Source organism: Triturus cristatus, chromosome 8, assembly GCF_964204655.1.
Source record: "Triturus cristatus chromosome 8, aTriCri1.1, whole genome shotgun sequence".
Lineage (NCBI taxonomy): Eukaryota > Metazoa > Chordata > Amphibia > Caudata > Salamandridae > Triturus > Triturus cristatus.
Window position 1 is genome coordinate 697,670,166 of NC_140591.1, and position 17,113 is coordinate 697,687,278.

At 45.5% G+C, this 17,113-nt stretch overlaps 1 protein-coding gene across 2 annotated transcripts in view; it reads right to left on the reverse strand.

The window, feature by feature from the left end:
• Window positions 1–17,113, reverse strand: part of SLC15A1 (solute carrier family 15 member 1) — a 118,254-nt gene that overhangs the window by 85,025 nt on the left and 16,116 nt on the right. The window contains exon 1 of one of the 2 annotated variants that reach the window (XM_085622115.1): window positions 3,673–3,726. The exons of the other annotated variant lie outside the window; for it this stretch is intronic. Within the exon in view, the coding sequence (XP_085478241.1) occupies window positions 3,673–3,711 (39 nt within the window). The 5' untranslated portion in view covers window positions 3,712–3,726. Of the gene's footprint in view, window positions 1–3,672; window positions 3,727–17,113 lie in introns of those variants that run through there. 2 annotated transcript variants of the gene reach the window in all.

Sequence of the window (17,113 nt, forward strand, 5' to 3'; positions counted from 1 at the left end):
CTCTCCACTTGGTCATACAGTGTGCCCCTCTGCAAATGTATTTATCAATCTGCTTCTCCTAACCTCCTTACAGTTCTTGAAGTAAGTTTGGTAGTGAGTTAATCTATTTAGCTGCCATCCTTCAGGGCTTGTAGCAGTTATACCTACAGTCAGTTTATGGTTTGTGCTCAGTTTCCATGTTTCAATTGCATAAGTGATCAGTTTTGTTCATGAGCAGATGGCTGCTGGAGGCTGGGAGGTGGGCTCCCTGCTACACTTTAATCCATTTTATTTTTAATGAATCTCCTTCTTCATTATATAATTTGGTAAGGAGTTTACTACATCTGGGGAGCCCACAGTGAGACCTGTACAATAGGTTTGTTGCACCTTGCTTTTGTCTTGTCTGTGATTTGATCAAGGGCTTGTGGTACAATATTGTGGACAAGTCAGGCAGGATTCAACTTGCAGCGCTAAAGGAGATGTGGTGTGGAGTAGTAAAATGAAACTACAGACTTTCAGTAAATTGGGAAGATTCAAGCTGTTTACTGGTTGGTGGCTACAAGGAGTTTGTTGTCTGTGATGTCATCTAATGAGCAGCTTCAAAGATGAAGAGACGTGTCCGTTTGCACCCAATTTTGGCATGCTGCATGTGATGGATGATTATGATGCACCTGCTGAGTTAAAAACAAAAAAATGCCATACCAGTTAGGCATGATCTGAGAAATGTTACTGTGAATGCCAGGAATGAATTGCCCAAAATTTTGAAAAGTGTAGGGTGTTGAAGGAATGATAGTGGGTGCTTCTCAGTGGGTCTCGCCAATTGTTCTAGTTGAAAAAATTGTAAAAGTTCAGATTTTGTGTTGACCTTTGCTAAGTTAACTAGCAAATTCTGGATTGCCCCCTTCTGCTTTACATTCAGGAGATGTTGGCTATGTTGAGAGGGACTAAGGACCCAGTTTAGAGTTTAGTGGACAGAGTAGTCCGTCTCAAACACAATAGAGTAACCTGCCAGCAAGACCCTTGAAAGCCCACCTCCTTTTAAAGGAGGGCAGACCTTATTGAGAATAATTTCTCCGAAGGCCAGGTGGAGTTCAGGCCATCAGAGGAAAGACATTACACTGCTTGCCCTATTAAGGGTGGACAGTGTAATGTATTTTTCTTCTGTTCTTCACAGCCAGGTAAAACCTGGCAGTTAGGGACTAAAAAGAAAATGACACAGACCCTGGCAGAAAACTCCCAGGGTGAAGGGCCATTTGAATTTGTGTTTGAGAAACAAACTCTCCCTTTGGTTGTTTGTTTCTGAAAATCAATTTTTTTTAAAGTGTTGTAAATGGCCGATACAACTGAAGTCAAAACTGATGGCGGCCCTCCACCAAACTTTCTGTGCATTGATAGGAACCACTGTGATGGCGATTCCCTCCAATGTACAATTGGCTGCAAAGATGCAGGTCTAAAGCACTCAGATTGCCAGGGCATCCCAAATCAGGCCCTATGCATTTTAGTACATTACATCTCAAGCTGGCCTACCAAAACATTGAGCTAATGCCTCGGTCTCACCTCATTACATTTATCACTCCTTATAGGGCTTTCGGATACTACCATGCCATTGGGTCTCATCTCCATTCCAGAAGATATTGTTTCATTTGTTTGGTAATATTGAGGGTGCCTTTGCATATCAAAAAAATATTCTCATGTTTGCTGACTATACAGACAAACACAACTGAGGTGTTTGGTAATATGTCAAATAAACAATTTGTTTGCTATTTGGGGAACGTGAAGAAGCCACATTTTTTAAGAAGGAGGAGTAACACATTTCAAGAATTTTTAAAGTTGTGAGAATTGAAAAAACTTCAGTTCAACTTAATAGTGGTTCTTGGTTGAGTTTGCAGAAAATTGCCAAGCCCTGAGACGACTTTAAAGAGGATGATATCTCGCCGTTTTGAACAAACAGGTGGTTTAGTGGTCCGACGATTGTTCCTTCAGTGCATTAGGAAGGCTCCGCAGAGGTGAATGGTGGAACATCAGAATCTCATGAATGCACCCATGTTACTTGGGATATTCCTCTGCAAAAGTCTACAAGAGTGGTTAATGTTCCAAAGAAATTTGAGGACCAAGTTATTCCATCGTTCTTCCTTGTTAATGGAGTGTAGGGTTCTTCTTTAGCAATAGGGAGGAGGTGTGTGGGAAGGAGTTAATTTGTTTAGTTGGCCTCGTGTGGGGCTGATGGCAATTGTATAGCTGTTTTTGTGGTTTGTGTTCAGGTTGCGTTTCACATTCCGTTTTCAGTGCGAGTGATCAGTTTTGTTCTTGAGCTGAGAGCAGCTTGAGGGTGGTGCGTGTGTTCGCTGCCAAGACTTTTAATCAATTTATTTCGTAATGAGTCTCCCTCTTCATTACAGTGAGATCAACTCTGAAATGTGCTTCCTGCTGCCTAAAATACCAATATTAAATGTTTGCACTATTTAACAATTGTCTCTGCTCCAATACCCCTTACTCCCTCCAGAGGCACCTTCCCAAGCCCAGTTTCCCCAAATTCAAATTTCTCTTGAATTAGAACCTAGTCTAAGTAAAATATACTGTAAAGTTGCGACACAATTTTTAGAGCTGGCTGCAGACAGCTCTAGCTGGCAGGGGTCTCATGGTATTGATTGTTGTTCATTGTTGTTTGTGTCCATACATTTTTATCGTAAATGGCGTGTAATTACGAGAAGTGGCGCAATAGTGTAATTTCGAGAATTTTGCATAAAAAGCCTAAAGTGAAATTGAACAAATTATGCAAATTAGGTCGACATAATTAAAATTTCGCCCAGGCCTAGTTTTGACCATACAGGGATCAGAACAAAATGAGCTATTTTCCTCTCCATGCAGCAGTGTTCAGCCCACAGTTAACTGATATGGCGCATGCATGGTGCAGCGGAGTTGCTAAAGACAGAGGGGGTGTAGGTCTAAAGCACTCAGATTGCCAGAGCAGCCCTTGTCAGTGGCCAATGTATGAAAGCTATACTTTTATGGAATGAAGGGTCTCTTCTCAGTCAGATCACTGATACACCGAGACTGCACATGAGACCATGCTTTACAACTGTCTCCTCTTTCCTCAACACCCTGGGTCATGGATGGGATTTTATGGGCGTTGGGTGCATTCCACGTCTGCTGAGCTAGACGTGGAATGGAGGAAAGTGGTACAACAGGAGAAGAAAAAGTTACTCTGAGAAGCACGGGTAGTCATTTGCCATGTCTTCTGTATCCAGACAAGTGGAGAGGTGTGGCGCAGCAGCCAGAGCAACTGACTACAGAGAGCGGGGCTCGTGGTTCAATTCCCAGAGGCAGCTCAGTTCAGCATTATGTGACTCTGAGCAATCGCTCACTTAATCTCCCTGCCAGCGCCTTGAAACCCTTAAGGGGGTGATATGTTTGCGCTTTACAAATAGGAATTAATTTATTTTTTCATTAATTAGATAGGGCTGGAAATATCTGACGGGAGGCCTTGGCTTCTGTGCTAAGGAAAAAAAAATCCTAGGGGAAAAACAATGAAAAGAAGAGTCACAGAAGGGGTCGTCCACTCTTATCTCCATCTTCAGGCCATCCGTTCTTCACCCTGAACCTCCCCGAGCAATAGATTTTACACATCATTATTGCTTCATCTGCACACATCAGACCCTTCGAAATTCTGCAACTCTCTGCTGATGGGTTTACCTTGTCTCCTTTCCCTGTTGAGAAGAAGAGAACAGACATTAGTGTGAGCTGAAACAATAAAGGGACGTTTGACAACACAATTAAGACATCGGCAAAAACAAGTCTCCTGCATAAACTATGCAATAGGTTTCTTGCTACGGGTGAGGAAATTTCTCTAAATACAGAAGAAACTCGTTCCTCTGCTTGGATTCATGCAGGGCCGGACTGGGAACCAAAACCGGCCCTGGCAAAGTGCTCGGCCGCCCCCCCCCCCCGGGGGATGGGGTGCCGCCAGCTCTTTGCCAGGGCCGGTTCCTTCAGCCGATTTTGTTACAAGGCCGATTTTGCAGCTATGCTGCAAAAACGGACCTGTAACAAAACCGGCCCCCACCCGTGCGGCGCGCCGGGGGGATTGCCCGGTGCCCGCTACGGCCAGTCCGGCCCTGGATTCATGCCATTCTTCACTCCCTGTAGGCGTTCCCTTTTCCTTTCAGCATGGACCTGACAGACTGGCAGAAGCAGATGCTGTGCAACACCTTGTGATAACTTAATCAGAAAGTTTCTCTTGAAGTTGAACCTAGTCTGAGTAATATATACTTTTTAGAGCTGGCTACAAACAGCTTTAGCCAGCACGGATCTCGTGTATTGTTTTTTTTAAGTAGAATGAAAAGAATAGTGTGGTCTACAGTTCAGCCCCTTAAGCCACTGGCTTTCATGTGTTTGTCATGATATACCTGCATGAACCATCAACCATGGGCATCACACTTCTTGGATGGTTACATTTTCCCTTTGGCATTCCCAATAGTTTTTGGTGATGGGGGCGGGAAGTAGCCCTTTTGGTTGCATGCAGCTGCAGCGTGAATTGTAGTTTTGAATTGACACACACTGTGTTTCTTTGATGTTTTTACTTTGGTGACACAATGACATATTAATTGCAGATTAATGGCTTTGGTGTTGGAAGGGCTAGCTCTTTCGTCGTCTTATGTTGTCATAAAGAGGTATTGCTAATCACTGTTTGCCCTTTGCTATGATGTCATCATGTGGTTGGATTTAAGGCTTTTATTTGTAAAGTAAATATGTCCGCGCAGATGGGGTTTCTTAAAGACCCACTCAATATTTTTGTTAAAAGCAACTGCTGGTATTAAGCGCTCAATAAATCTAAATTAACATAACATAACATGCAGTATTTTGCTGGGTATGTCTTTTAATCTAACCACTTAAATGCAAAATTCATTTTCTGTCTCCTTTTAATAACTCTCTTTTTTAGAGGACATTATTTAACTCTTATTTCAGTCTGTCTTGAACAAGGGTTCTAGTCTCCACTCCCATATTATTGTAGCCCAAGATGGTGATTAATTCAGTTTTTTTTCTATAACAGCTGGAGGCAACACACAGAAAGACACCTCCTAACAAAATCCAACCTATTGGCTTTGCCAGCACTTGTTAACCTTTGCTCGGTTGTTGTGCAGAGACCATTTCGTGGCCTGGTTTTGCTGGTGATATCAGTGTGTCGATTCTCTCCTATGAGTACTGTTATTCAGCCTCTCAACATGGCTGGTTAACAATACAGAGAAAGAAGAGCATTTGTGGTGTCTTCTGCACAATCATACCCGCAAAATGTTCTTTAACCATTAAGGGGGAGATTTACTAAGATTTTACGCTGTGTTTGCATCACAAAAGTGACACAAAAGGGCACAAAATCTATCTTTTCCGATTTACTTTCCAGCGCTAAACTAGGGTTGGAAATAACATGTAAGTAACGCAAAGCAGCACATACAGATGCTTTGCATTACTCAGCGCCAAGGGGGCATACCATGGGTGGAGCATGGACGTTCCCATGCAACCACCCAAGCTTTCTGACGCTAAACCCAATTGACTAAATGAAGAAGACAGGGTTTAGCATCAGAAAACTTCACCCTTTTGAAGTAGGCGCAAGGAAGGAGAAACGCTAACACAGTATTTCGTACTGAAAGGGTATCCTTCCAGAACAAAACCTATATGCTAGACTGACGGAGACATCCTTGCATCATGGCGCAAAAGTGTCTCCGTGGCGCACTGCAGCTGATTTCAGTGCCGGCGCTAGGGAAATGGGAGGAGATGGCCATATTTCAGTAAATTTGGTGCTCTCCTCCTCTCTCCTTTTCACGAAGAAGAGCTCTGGGGAGGCTCGAAACATGTTGACCTATGCTAGGGACCCCTAACCCATTATAGCTAGGTTCTCCCAGCATCTTACCCCATTTTAAGACATACTGACTAGGAGCCAGAATAAAGTTATTTCGCCCACTAGTTAGGTATTTTTAACTCACTTCCCCCACTCCACAACACCACTGCACTACACATAGTTCCTCACAAAAGTGCTCCTACGTAACGTCGCAAGTCGCAGCACGCGTCAGTCCACAGCGGATTGAGATGGCCCCTATGATGAAGCATGTCGCCAAGGGGAAACCCTGGTGAGTGAGGGGACTCAAGAAAGAAAATCTTTTCTTTCCTGCTGATTTTCCGACTTGGATTGAGTGAAAATCTTTTCCTTTTTGCTAGGTTCTTTATCCGACATCTCGGATTTTGTAGGTCTACATGATGTAGGGTGACCAGAATTTTAAAGTAAAAAACCGGGACATTTCACGAAAATAGAAGAAGGACAACAATTGTACTTCAAGCGAGTGGAGAGAATGACAGCGCTCCTCAGCAGAGAATTACAGAACAGGCAGTTTGAACATACATAAAAAGCAATTTTTTAAACCTAGTAGCTTGCCTGTTAATTAAAAAAAATCCTCGAAACAACTGATAACTATTCCTGCTTTGTAAAACATTAAAAAGCACCTCCTGCCGTTTTCAGTCGACCCTCTCTAAAAACCAGGACCGTCCTGGCAAATCCGGGATGCCTGCCCACCCTAGCATGATGGTAATGGTCAGAAGGGGGGTCAGACTGGAGAGGACGCATGACAAAAGCCACGTTAAGCCGGTTCATTGGATTTAAAATATATTCCGTGTCAAATAGGAATTTGTGTTTTCTCAAATATAAATTGTTGTATTACTGCACACGCTAACTGAAGCCGTGCTACTCTGCAGTACCTCGCTGTGCTCTCTCTTTAGATGAGGCAGCACTGCCTGGCGTATGCACTCCTCCCTTGTATCTGTTCAATGTGGGGTTTACTGGAGGGGATGAGTGTGTGGAGGGGGGGTTGGTGTCTGGTTTCCAACCAAATGCTAGAGACCAAGGATACAATAAATACTCACTTCCTGCCTTGCGAACAAGCGCCTTGACCTTTAGGGGGTACGGGGTACCCATCACAGCTTGCGGCCCCTGGGAGGGGAGCCCCAAGCCCATCAAACACTTCACTTTGACTCCCCAAGAAGTGATATTACCTAATTGTATTTATTTGTGCATATTTATAAAGAGCGGCCATCACATAAAGAGCGCTTTACAAGACACTTCATTCACTTCCTTTCTCTTGAAGTGCTAGGAGTTTTGGGGTTGAAGCTTGTACCAGGCTGTGTAGGGGGGCAATGACGTCAGTAGGCTGCAGTTCTAGGCTGGGTTTGAGTGGATTGAGAGTCACAGGCCGCTCTCATTCCCTCGCTCACCCTGTCATCAGCGATGCAGTTGCCCTCTACATACTCCCCTTAATGCCCCCACCTTGCTGAGGAGCTAGGATACTGTACCATAGACTCATGTGCATGTATCAGTGGGCTACTTTGAGCCTATTTACATAAGTTAAATGTGTATGAAAAAAGAAAGACATTTGCAAAATCCCATGGGCAAGTATCAACACATGACCAAGCCATGGACTGAAGGGGGACACGCCAAAACAAGCCAATGGCTAAAGGGGGCTATCCCAAAGTCCATCTCTGCAAATTATATAATGAACTTTGTGTGTGGTGTTGACATGACCTCTGGCAGTAAGCTAAAGCTATCTGTAGCCAGACATAACAAGCCTTTTCTTGTTTGTTTTTTTACAACTTGTTTTCTAGTTATTTTCTGATAAGAGAACAGGGAAATGTTTGTAGAGGCAGCTTCTCCAAAAGAGCAGGGCTTTCGATCCACCCTCATGATGTAGATAACATCATCTGACATACATGTAGTAATGGGACCAGGTAATCTCCCCCCCCCCCCCCATTGGACCCAGAAAACAACCCAGAAGACCACCATGAGGGGTGGCAAGACTCCCATTAAGGAGTCATTTCTTAGCTACTTTACTCAAAATAAATATCTATTTGGATATGTGAGAGTTTCCTTTCAGGGATATCATTATGTAACCCTTTGTGATGACTAGGACAGAGTTGTGATTTCTGGTCAGACCATCGCTAAGTAATATTTGTATAAGAGTTACCACATGCCTACGTGACTGTGGAAAACCTACTCCACTACCACAAATTTCTCCACCCAATATGATCCTGCGCCGTAGGGTGCCTGAGGAAGAGGTGTCAGGTCTCACGGATCCGGGAGGCAGCCGTGCTCTGGCAGGGGTACATACATAGGTGCTAGAACATTCTAGGGAGAAATACAGGCTCCTCCCATGGGTTTGGATTGAAGCTGTGCATCTTTAGAGCTGCAGTCACTTTAAACATGCCTATTTCTAAAGTCCAATACTCTGCTAAAACAGGTTAAATTGATTTAAGGCTGAAAAAGAATGATAATGAGTAAAATAAAGTGCCGCAATAATGCCGCAAAAGTTTCATTTTTTGGTTGCAAAACTTACAAATCTATACAGCAATATCCTGAGGGGTCTAGGATGTAACTAAGTGTCCTAAGATTTAAAAAAAAAAAAAACCTGCAATTTACCACACTGGCACTACAAAGTAACTGTAAAGCAATTGTTTAACATATTTTTTAAATGAATCGGTAGTTACATTCATTGTTCATTGTATTATAAGGGCAAGTTACAACACATTGTTTCTACTATAGTAACAAAAATCTGATGTGGCATACATTCTTAGGAAAGAGAAATTGGACAAATATGACATGTTTGGTTTTCGCATAATTCAATTTCAGTAGAAATTTCTAAGTGAATATTTCCAGAAAAAGACTTTCCTTTCGAAGCTGGCTGCTAATTGTTGGAAGATGCGAAGCATCCATGTCGATTGTTGCCAAGTGGTTTGCATAAATTACACATTTAGCTTTTTTTTTATAAACATCCCTCTCTGCTTTACAGTTCACCTACATAAATTTAAGACGCTATTTTGCTATTAAGCTGGGTTTGGTGCAAATTATGGCCCATCAGAGATTTTTTCGTTCTTAACACCCAAGGTGTTAGCAAAACCAGACTTGCCCTATGTGTTAGATACCTCTTGTTCATGGCTGATTTAAAGCAGTCTGTGCATTCTCCACTAGAAGCATAGTAAAGGCCTTACATTGAGGTTATGTAAGGAGGATGCAGTGTCTCTTCTGCACATTGGCAGATAACTATAGTAGAGAGAGTGCCATAGGCCTCTCTTGTGGACATGCACAAGACCAGCATATATCTTGCCTCTGAACAGCTAAGAAACTGTCGGCCAAGCTGTGTGAGCACACACAGGTGCAATCATCACTTTGTAAAGACAAAGACCAGTTTCCTTCTCAGAACGAGCAAACCAGCATGATTTTATTTACAGAGGTTTAGGAGATGCGTTGACAATAATTCTAACCTTGGCAAGAAAGTTTTGCACACCATGATAAGCATGTCAACAGTATTAGAGAGGTGTGGCGCAGTGGCAAGAGCGGCTGACTCCAGAGCGCAGGGTTTGCGGTTCGATTCCCAGCGCTGCTCGTGGCAGCTCAAAAACAACAATTGATGGACAGAATGCAGAACAATGTAATACATTCACCCCAGTACAGAGATCTGGGCCTAAATCCATCGTTTTTTTGCTCACCATGCCATTCCAGTTTGAACCCAGCCATATGCAAATCAGTCTTGACCCTGTGCCCCATGGGAACAGTCCAGCCCGAACTGCCAAGCCAGGTCCTCCCTGGACTGGAAACAAGCATCCTAGGACCGGTTTCGGGCTCGTGGCAGCTCAGCATCATGTGACTCTGGGCATTAGCTCACTTAGGGGGATATTCACAAGGACTTATCTCCGATTTATCTCCACCTTAACGCATCAAAAGTGGAGATAGACCTAACACCCCATTCACAAGCTGGTGCAAACTGCAGACATCGCCAGTATTCCCGTGATAACTGCCCCAAAATTTATCACCAAGGCGGACACCACCAACTAACCCTAATGAGATGCAGAGTAGGCGTTCCCGTGCAAAACCACACGAAAAAACCACAACACCACTTTCACAATGAACTGCCAGATCTGTGAAGCGAACCAAAAACAGGCGATAAGCCGCGGTAGCCGCAGGTATTTAACACCTGCCTCAAGCAGGTGTAAAGATGGACGACTACCTGCAGTAGGCAACGTAGCCCCGCACACAGCCACACCCAAAGAACAAACGACACCATGGAGCTACTCATCATGCAGCTCGGAGCCCCAACAGGACCACAACACCCACCGCTACCACAGCCAGGACCACAACTACATCCAGGACCCGGACCTGCCCCCACCCCCAGACCACCACAGAGGCAGCGCAGAGTAAGACAGCGGACCTACCGAAAATGCACCACTCTCACAGACCTAACGCCCGACGAAGTCATTGCCCACTACAGGCTGAAAAGGGCATCATCCTCCGCATCATGACCCACATCGCCCACAGGCTGACGGTCCCAACACAGCGGAGAACCAACATCTCTCCGCAGACAAAGCTGCTGGCTGTGCTGCACCTGTTGGCCTCTGGTACCTTCCAACCAACAACTGCCAGAGTCGGAGGGGTCTCACAGCCAGCCCTATCAAAGTTCATTACACCTGTCTTGGATGCCATCTTCAGCTTCATACCCCAGTACCTTCACTTCCCCAACACTTCGCAGGAACAGTTGAAGACAAAGCAAGGCTTCTACGCCATAGCCGGATTCTCGGCCGTGTTGGGGGAAATTGACTGCACACATGTCCCACTTGTGCCCCCTGCGGATACTGCACACCACTACTGCAATAGAAAGCATCAGCATTCCATCAATGTGCAGGCAATAGTGGACCACCGGGGACTCTTCACCAATGTTGTCGCCAACTACCCAGGCAGTGTGCATGATTCCTTCATCTTCCGACAGTCCGTCATCAACCAGCGTTTCCAGGATGGCACATATAGAACGGGACTGCTCGTTGGTAAGTGCCAAATTAACACATCACGCACCCCAATGCCACCAACACACAACGCACAACTGTGGGAATGCACAGGTGACCAAACCACATACAACATGTCACACTACACGACCACCTACCAGACACAACAACACCACTCCATTGTCATCATGGGCTACCCCTGCACCCAACACAGACATTTCATGGCAGCACAGCCACACAACAGCTGAACGTGTGGAGAAGCGGAATGCAGCCATGTGCGAGTATGCAAGTGACCCAGGAGTGGGAATGTACATAACAAGAAGTGAGGTGTGGATGTGCAGGACAGACATGGGAATGCAAACAACTGATATGTCAATGCAGACCACAACTGCTGGTGACTGGAGAGTAGTGAGCAGTGGATGCAACCATGTCACCCCAGGCCGTGGGACATATAGCGGAAGTGTCGCACGCTGCGTCCCCTCCTGTGTGCGTGAGCGTAGTGGGTTGGCCCTGAGTAGGCCAGGGCTGCGCAGGGGTGTGGTGACAAGCTGCGTTTTGCAGGGCGTGTTCCACTCCCGGGAAGGCCAACATCACTGACAGTGCGGCGCCGCGTGGCCTGCCACGAGGCTGATGCCGTGAGCAGCAGGGCCTGCGACCATGTGTGCTTGCTGCACCCCAGGACGCTGATGCACAGACCAGGCATGTCCGCCCCAGCGCACCAGTGCCACACTGCTCACCTGCCGACAACATTGTGTGTCAAAGAGGGCCCAACACGTGCTGGAGCAAGCACCAAGCCCCAGTCCCGCGACCTCTGCAGCCTCCGCAGATCATCGCTGGCCCCCCAACGCGGTCCCCATCACTCCTTACTAATTTACAATGCTCCACCGGCATGCTCTTCTGCCCAGTAGGTCCCCCATGTGGAACAGTGTCCTGAGTCCTGAATGGCAGTGACCCCAAGTCTGTGGCAGCGGCCACAGCACAAGACTCCCTTCGATCAGTGAGGCATAATTCCATATCGAAGGCCTGCGACACGTGGTGCCACTAACCCTGTGCGCCATGAGTGACCGTCATCCTCCGGCGGAACATCATTGGTGTCTGAGCCTGTGGCCTGGGGGTTGTCATCAGCAACGGACAGGTACGGACTTGGTGTCTGGCCTGGGTCTGTGGCATTCATATCCGCCATGTTGCCGCACACAGCTGGCATGTGCCCCCTGCATCATGCCCTGGGGGTTGGCCTCCCATTCTCCCCATTGACACTCCGCGGAAGGCACCCATGACACATGTGAGGCCCTGCTCTGCCCTCATGACCCTACCCCACTCTCCCGCAGGTCAGCGTCCCATGGCGGTGGACCCGTGTCGGCCACTGTGCATCCAGGGTCACTAGCCCTGGCGACTCGAGTCATTCCCCCTTGTTGTACTGACATTGCATTTCTCAGTGCCTTATGACTGTTGGAGTTGTTGCCAGCACCAGTTACTCCCTGAGGGCTGGCTTACACTCACCCCACACACAGCCAGCACAGGCGTCACTGTATTAGTGGGCCTGCCATCACATCCAGCCGAACCAAGTATATGCACTCTGCCCTTGGATGATGACACCCCTCCGAGACCCGGACACACCCGCCCAGAGGCAGTATAATGCGGCCCACATATGCACCAGGGGCATCGTTGAACGCACATTTGGTTTGATGAAGTCACGTTTCAGTTGCCTGGACAGCACAGGTGGAAAGCTCCTGTACAACCGGACATCGTGTGCAAGATGATCATTGCATGTTGTGTGTTGCACAACATCTGTCTTTGCACCAATGCCCCATGGATCCCAGTTCCAGAGGTCCCGGGCAATGATGGTGACGATGGGGCAGGTGGCCCACATCCCACTGCAGCTGAGGCAGGAATGGCCCGTAAGAACTCCATCATTGACATTTGCTTCTCATGAGCATGTCACATTGTGGCCGTCCATGGCACTCATGGGACAATAGAAGATGTCCAGTTGCACTGCAACAGGTTACAGGTTGTACTTGTACATTGTCATATTACATTTTCCTGCGGTTTCAGATGTGATGTTATGTCAATTTGCGGAACCAGATGTGTCCTGTGTTCAGTCGTGGAGGGGTTGCTGTTTGTACCGGGATGTTGTCAATGTCGAGGTGCACTTCTGCTTATGTGCGTATGCTGCACGGTGGGCGAGTCACTCCTGCGGCTCTGATTTGTCTGCCACTTGTCTCTTTCATGCGGTGTGCCCGTCGGTTCTGTTCTTCCATGGTGCTTGGATGTTGTGGTGTACATGTTGCCCTCTGCAGTCGGTCAGGGTGCATCCGTGGTACTCCGCTGTTGATGTATTTTTTTCGGTGGCATTTTCCGTATGCTGTTCTTGTGCTTTTTCCCGCATTACGCGTGAGTATTGCTGCCCTCGCACTGGTTGTCACTGTTTTCTTTTCGCGCTTTGGTCCATCACATGTTTTTTGGCATTGGGGTTTGTGTTTTTATCTCTGTCGAGGTGGTTGTATCGCGGGCATTGCCCGCGGTTTTTGGTAAACTATCGCATGGGGCCGCCTTGTTGTGTATTCCACGCTGACACAGGGTTATTTTCCCGCGATGGGCTGCGATGTTGAGAGTTGCGTTAAGCTACTCTTGCGGTAGTTATCACACGTTCTTGTGAATACACCCCTTAATCTCCCCAACGGCCCCCAGTGCCTGGATACCCTTATGGGTCATAAGTCGCACTTTATAAATCTGGACTTATTATTCCTGAGGTGTCTTGAGCCTTGGCAGCCACAAGCGCACCACAGATGAAGTGGTGGCAGTTTCTTCTTATCCCTGCCCTGGGATATGTGACATAAATGACATCAAACCAACACGGGCTTGTGCCCCTTATCATTCTAAGAACACAGCATACAAACAAAGTAAAGTGCTTGCATCAAACATGAAGTAAATAGCTATGAAAATGCACCATAACATTTGACATCTTATTTGTAACTGCAACCATTTGTTTTGCATTTTTTATATAGAGCTCTTTTGCGTGCACAAAATACATCATGCCTCAATTGTGTTTGTTTATAATGCAAAATGTCTTGCTTTTAGTAAGCCTTCCCTTCAAGATGTCTTCTGAATTCCTCAAATATTCCCTGGCAGGTGCTACTCCTGAAAACAATACAACACGTGCATTGCAGTGGGGATACTTCTTATGAGACATGCAATTGCCAGTAGCTTCACTTTGGAATATAAATACATTTTTGGGTTGATCCACGATGTGATTGACAAAGTCTCAAAGCAATGGCTGAAAGGGGCAGGTCCAAACAAGCCAATGGCAGAAGGGGTCTGATCCAAAACCCACTCTCTGGGGCAGATTTACTAACACTTTGTGCCGGGTTTACATGAAAAAAGTGACACAAAGTAACACAAAATGTAAATTTGAGATTTACTTTCCAGTATAAAAGTCGTTTTGCATTGGAAAGTAGCTCTGAAGTAAAACAAAGCATGGATGTACACTTTTTTGTATTACTAGTGTGACTGAGGCGTACCATGAGTTGTACCTGAGTGTTTGTCTGCAACCACCCATGATTTTTGATGCAAAGCCCAATCTGCTAATATTTGTAGACAGTGCTTTGCACCAAAAAAATAACACCTGCTTGAGGCTGGCATTTACTTGGAGAAATGCTGGCATTTCGCCAAACATTTCAAAATTTGCATGTGTACTAACGACACTGTACAGCACACGTGCAATGTGAGCAAATTATTAAAGGATCGTTTTTGCACTGGAAGGGCACCTTCCAGTACAAATCCTATATCCTTGACATATTCATTTGCACTGTGGGGCAAGGCTGTGTGCATTGGCACATGGCAGTCTAAAGTGCATCAAGACACAAAGAGAGGAAAACAGCGCCACAGAGAGAGATTGGGATAAATATTTCATATCACTAAGGCAAAATATGTCAAGCATTTCTGTTTGTTGGCTGCCAGTGGTTTGAAAATAGTTGGTGATGTAACTTGGCCTGAGAATAAATATGTAAAATATATGAAACATCATTGTAATCCTGAAAGAAGGGCTGCATTACGGAATATTTGTCAATATGATGGTGGTGTTAACATACAGATATTGAGGATCAAATTTACTGTGGATTATCTAATCATATCACAAGCTTCTGCACGTGAAGCAACCTGCAGTTACTTGCTAAAATTAAAATGAATGTAGTGCGCTTTCTAAGTGTCCCACTTTAGAGACGGATTGTGATCACTCAACAAGTCCTTGATTCACGAAGATGTAGTATAATAATAACTCCAATATAGAAGAAAGTCTATAGAGAGGTGGTGGAGCGGAAGTTTCGTATTTGTATTTCGCTTATTTGTAGGGGTGCATCATAATTACGTGTAGAGATCACCCTTTTATAATCCTGTCTTGTGATATGTGAGTGTTAGAATTGTGAACCACGTTAATGTATCTACATGACATATTTTAGTTCACTGACAAGTAGTATGAGTTAACGTAGGAAAGAAATGTGATTAGCAGAAAACGATAACACGAAGGAAACGTGTTGTAAAGTTTGACACTATTCGTGTATTAGATGTGTTTGATGATAATGATACGTTCTATAATTTGGTAAATGTGTTAATCGAAATGCAAAATTAATTATGCAACTTGTAATGTTTAAATGACATATTTTTATGTTAGCCAAAGCTATAGGCCTGAAATGCAAACCCCTGTCAACTCTCGTTTTAGGATTAATGTTTTGAATTTATTCTTTCTCACGTTTTGCATTGCAGGTGGAGAAGCATTCTGTTATGCAAAGTAATGTCTTTGTTCTCGCAGCTAGGCAAGGGGAGAAGAAGGTACAATTGCATGGTTTGGAGGCGATAAAGTAGAGAAGTTGGTTTCACAGGGGGGACAGCACGGGAACCAAGGACGAATTGTTGCAATAGGATGTACACACTGGCGTAAAGAAACTTGAGGGAGGTCTCCCTGCAAGGTACGTGGAGGGGCCCCTCCGGTCTCAATCAGGAGCTCTCCAGCCAGAGTATTGTGCTGAGGGGGCCCCCGGGGGCTTGGGGGCACCCGCACCGTGGGGGCTGCAGGGGTCTGTGTTACGCCACTGGATGTACATGGAGAACACCGTGGAAAAGTACGCTCACTACTGTACCCGTAGTGGAGTACGTGCGAGAAGTGCATCATGGGAATTCCACCTGTGGATAACTGGTCATTGGATTTAGGCATTGTGCGGCCACATCTTCCTTGCCATTGGAGAGGGAGCATCTCGGAATGAGCTCTTCCTCTTGTGATAGTGTCTTTATGCGGCTCGACCCATCTCACCGGTGGATAGACTTCTGTGGAAGACTCCATGACTGACACCTTTCCTCCCAAATTGAAATGCTTACTCATTAATGTAGGGATGTCACTATAGCGTCACCGTAGGGATAGATTTAAATGCTCTTCATTCATCAGCCCTCGATGCAGGGGAATTTGGACTCTTGCTTCTTGATTGCTTGTATCCTCCTTCTCAAGCTAATAGTTCTGTTAATGTTGCACCATTTGAATTGGGTGTGTAGATTTGGCTTTATGTTGTTTCCTTTTTATTTCTATACCCTTGTGTTAAGGTGTGTTTATTTTTAGTTATTTTAGCCTTTGTAATAAACTTAACTAACCTTTCTCAATAGTCCTTTCAGGTTATTATGTACCAAGAAGTGGTGTTTCTAAATTGACTGTGCATGAATGATTTTCTCCCCTTCACACTTTCATGCTGCTTAAAAGACCCATCAGAGTGTGTCTCTAGAAAAGTTCCAGAATGACTAGAAATGGCCCTTTCAGTTGGTAGCAGAGGATGCCGGTGCGGCGAGATCAGCGGTGGAAGGAGGAGTGAGTATTAGCAGGATGTGTATAGAATGCTAGATTGCATGAATGGTTTGATGGTGTAATGTCTTGCAAAGTTAAAGTGTGAGTCGAGTGAATGTGGTTTCGGGTCTGACGTGGCCCAAGGATTGAGATTTGAGTTGCGGGTCCCGAAGCGGCCTAAGATCCAGAGATATTGAAAGGTGTAGAAGACACCGCGATTGTGATTGTCTGACCGGAGAACTGAGGAATTGTCGTGTGACTTCATAGGCAGTTCCACCTAAGACAGGGAACTTTCTTTGAATGGGACATATGGGAATCGACTAGTGGACCTTGTGTACGAGGGTTAACTATGCTGATTTCGGGTGATCCACGCTGATCGAGGGTTATGGTGTGTGAATGCTTTTGAATGGTTGAATTATATCGATCTTTTAGAGTGGCAGACAATTAAGGACTTAAGATGATTGTGTGAGCGAATGCGTCCGGAGTAATTGTGACGGAGGGTGA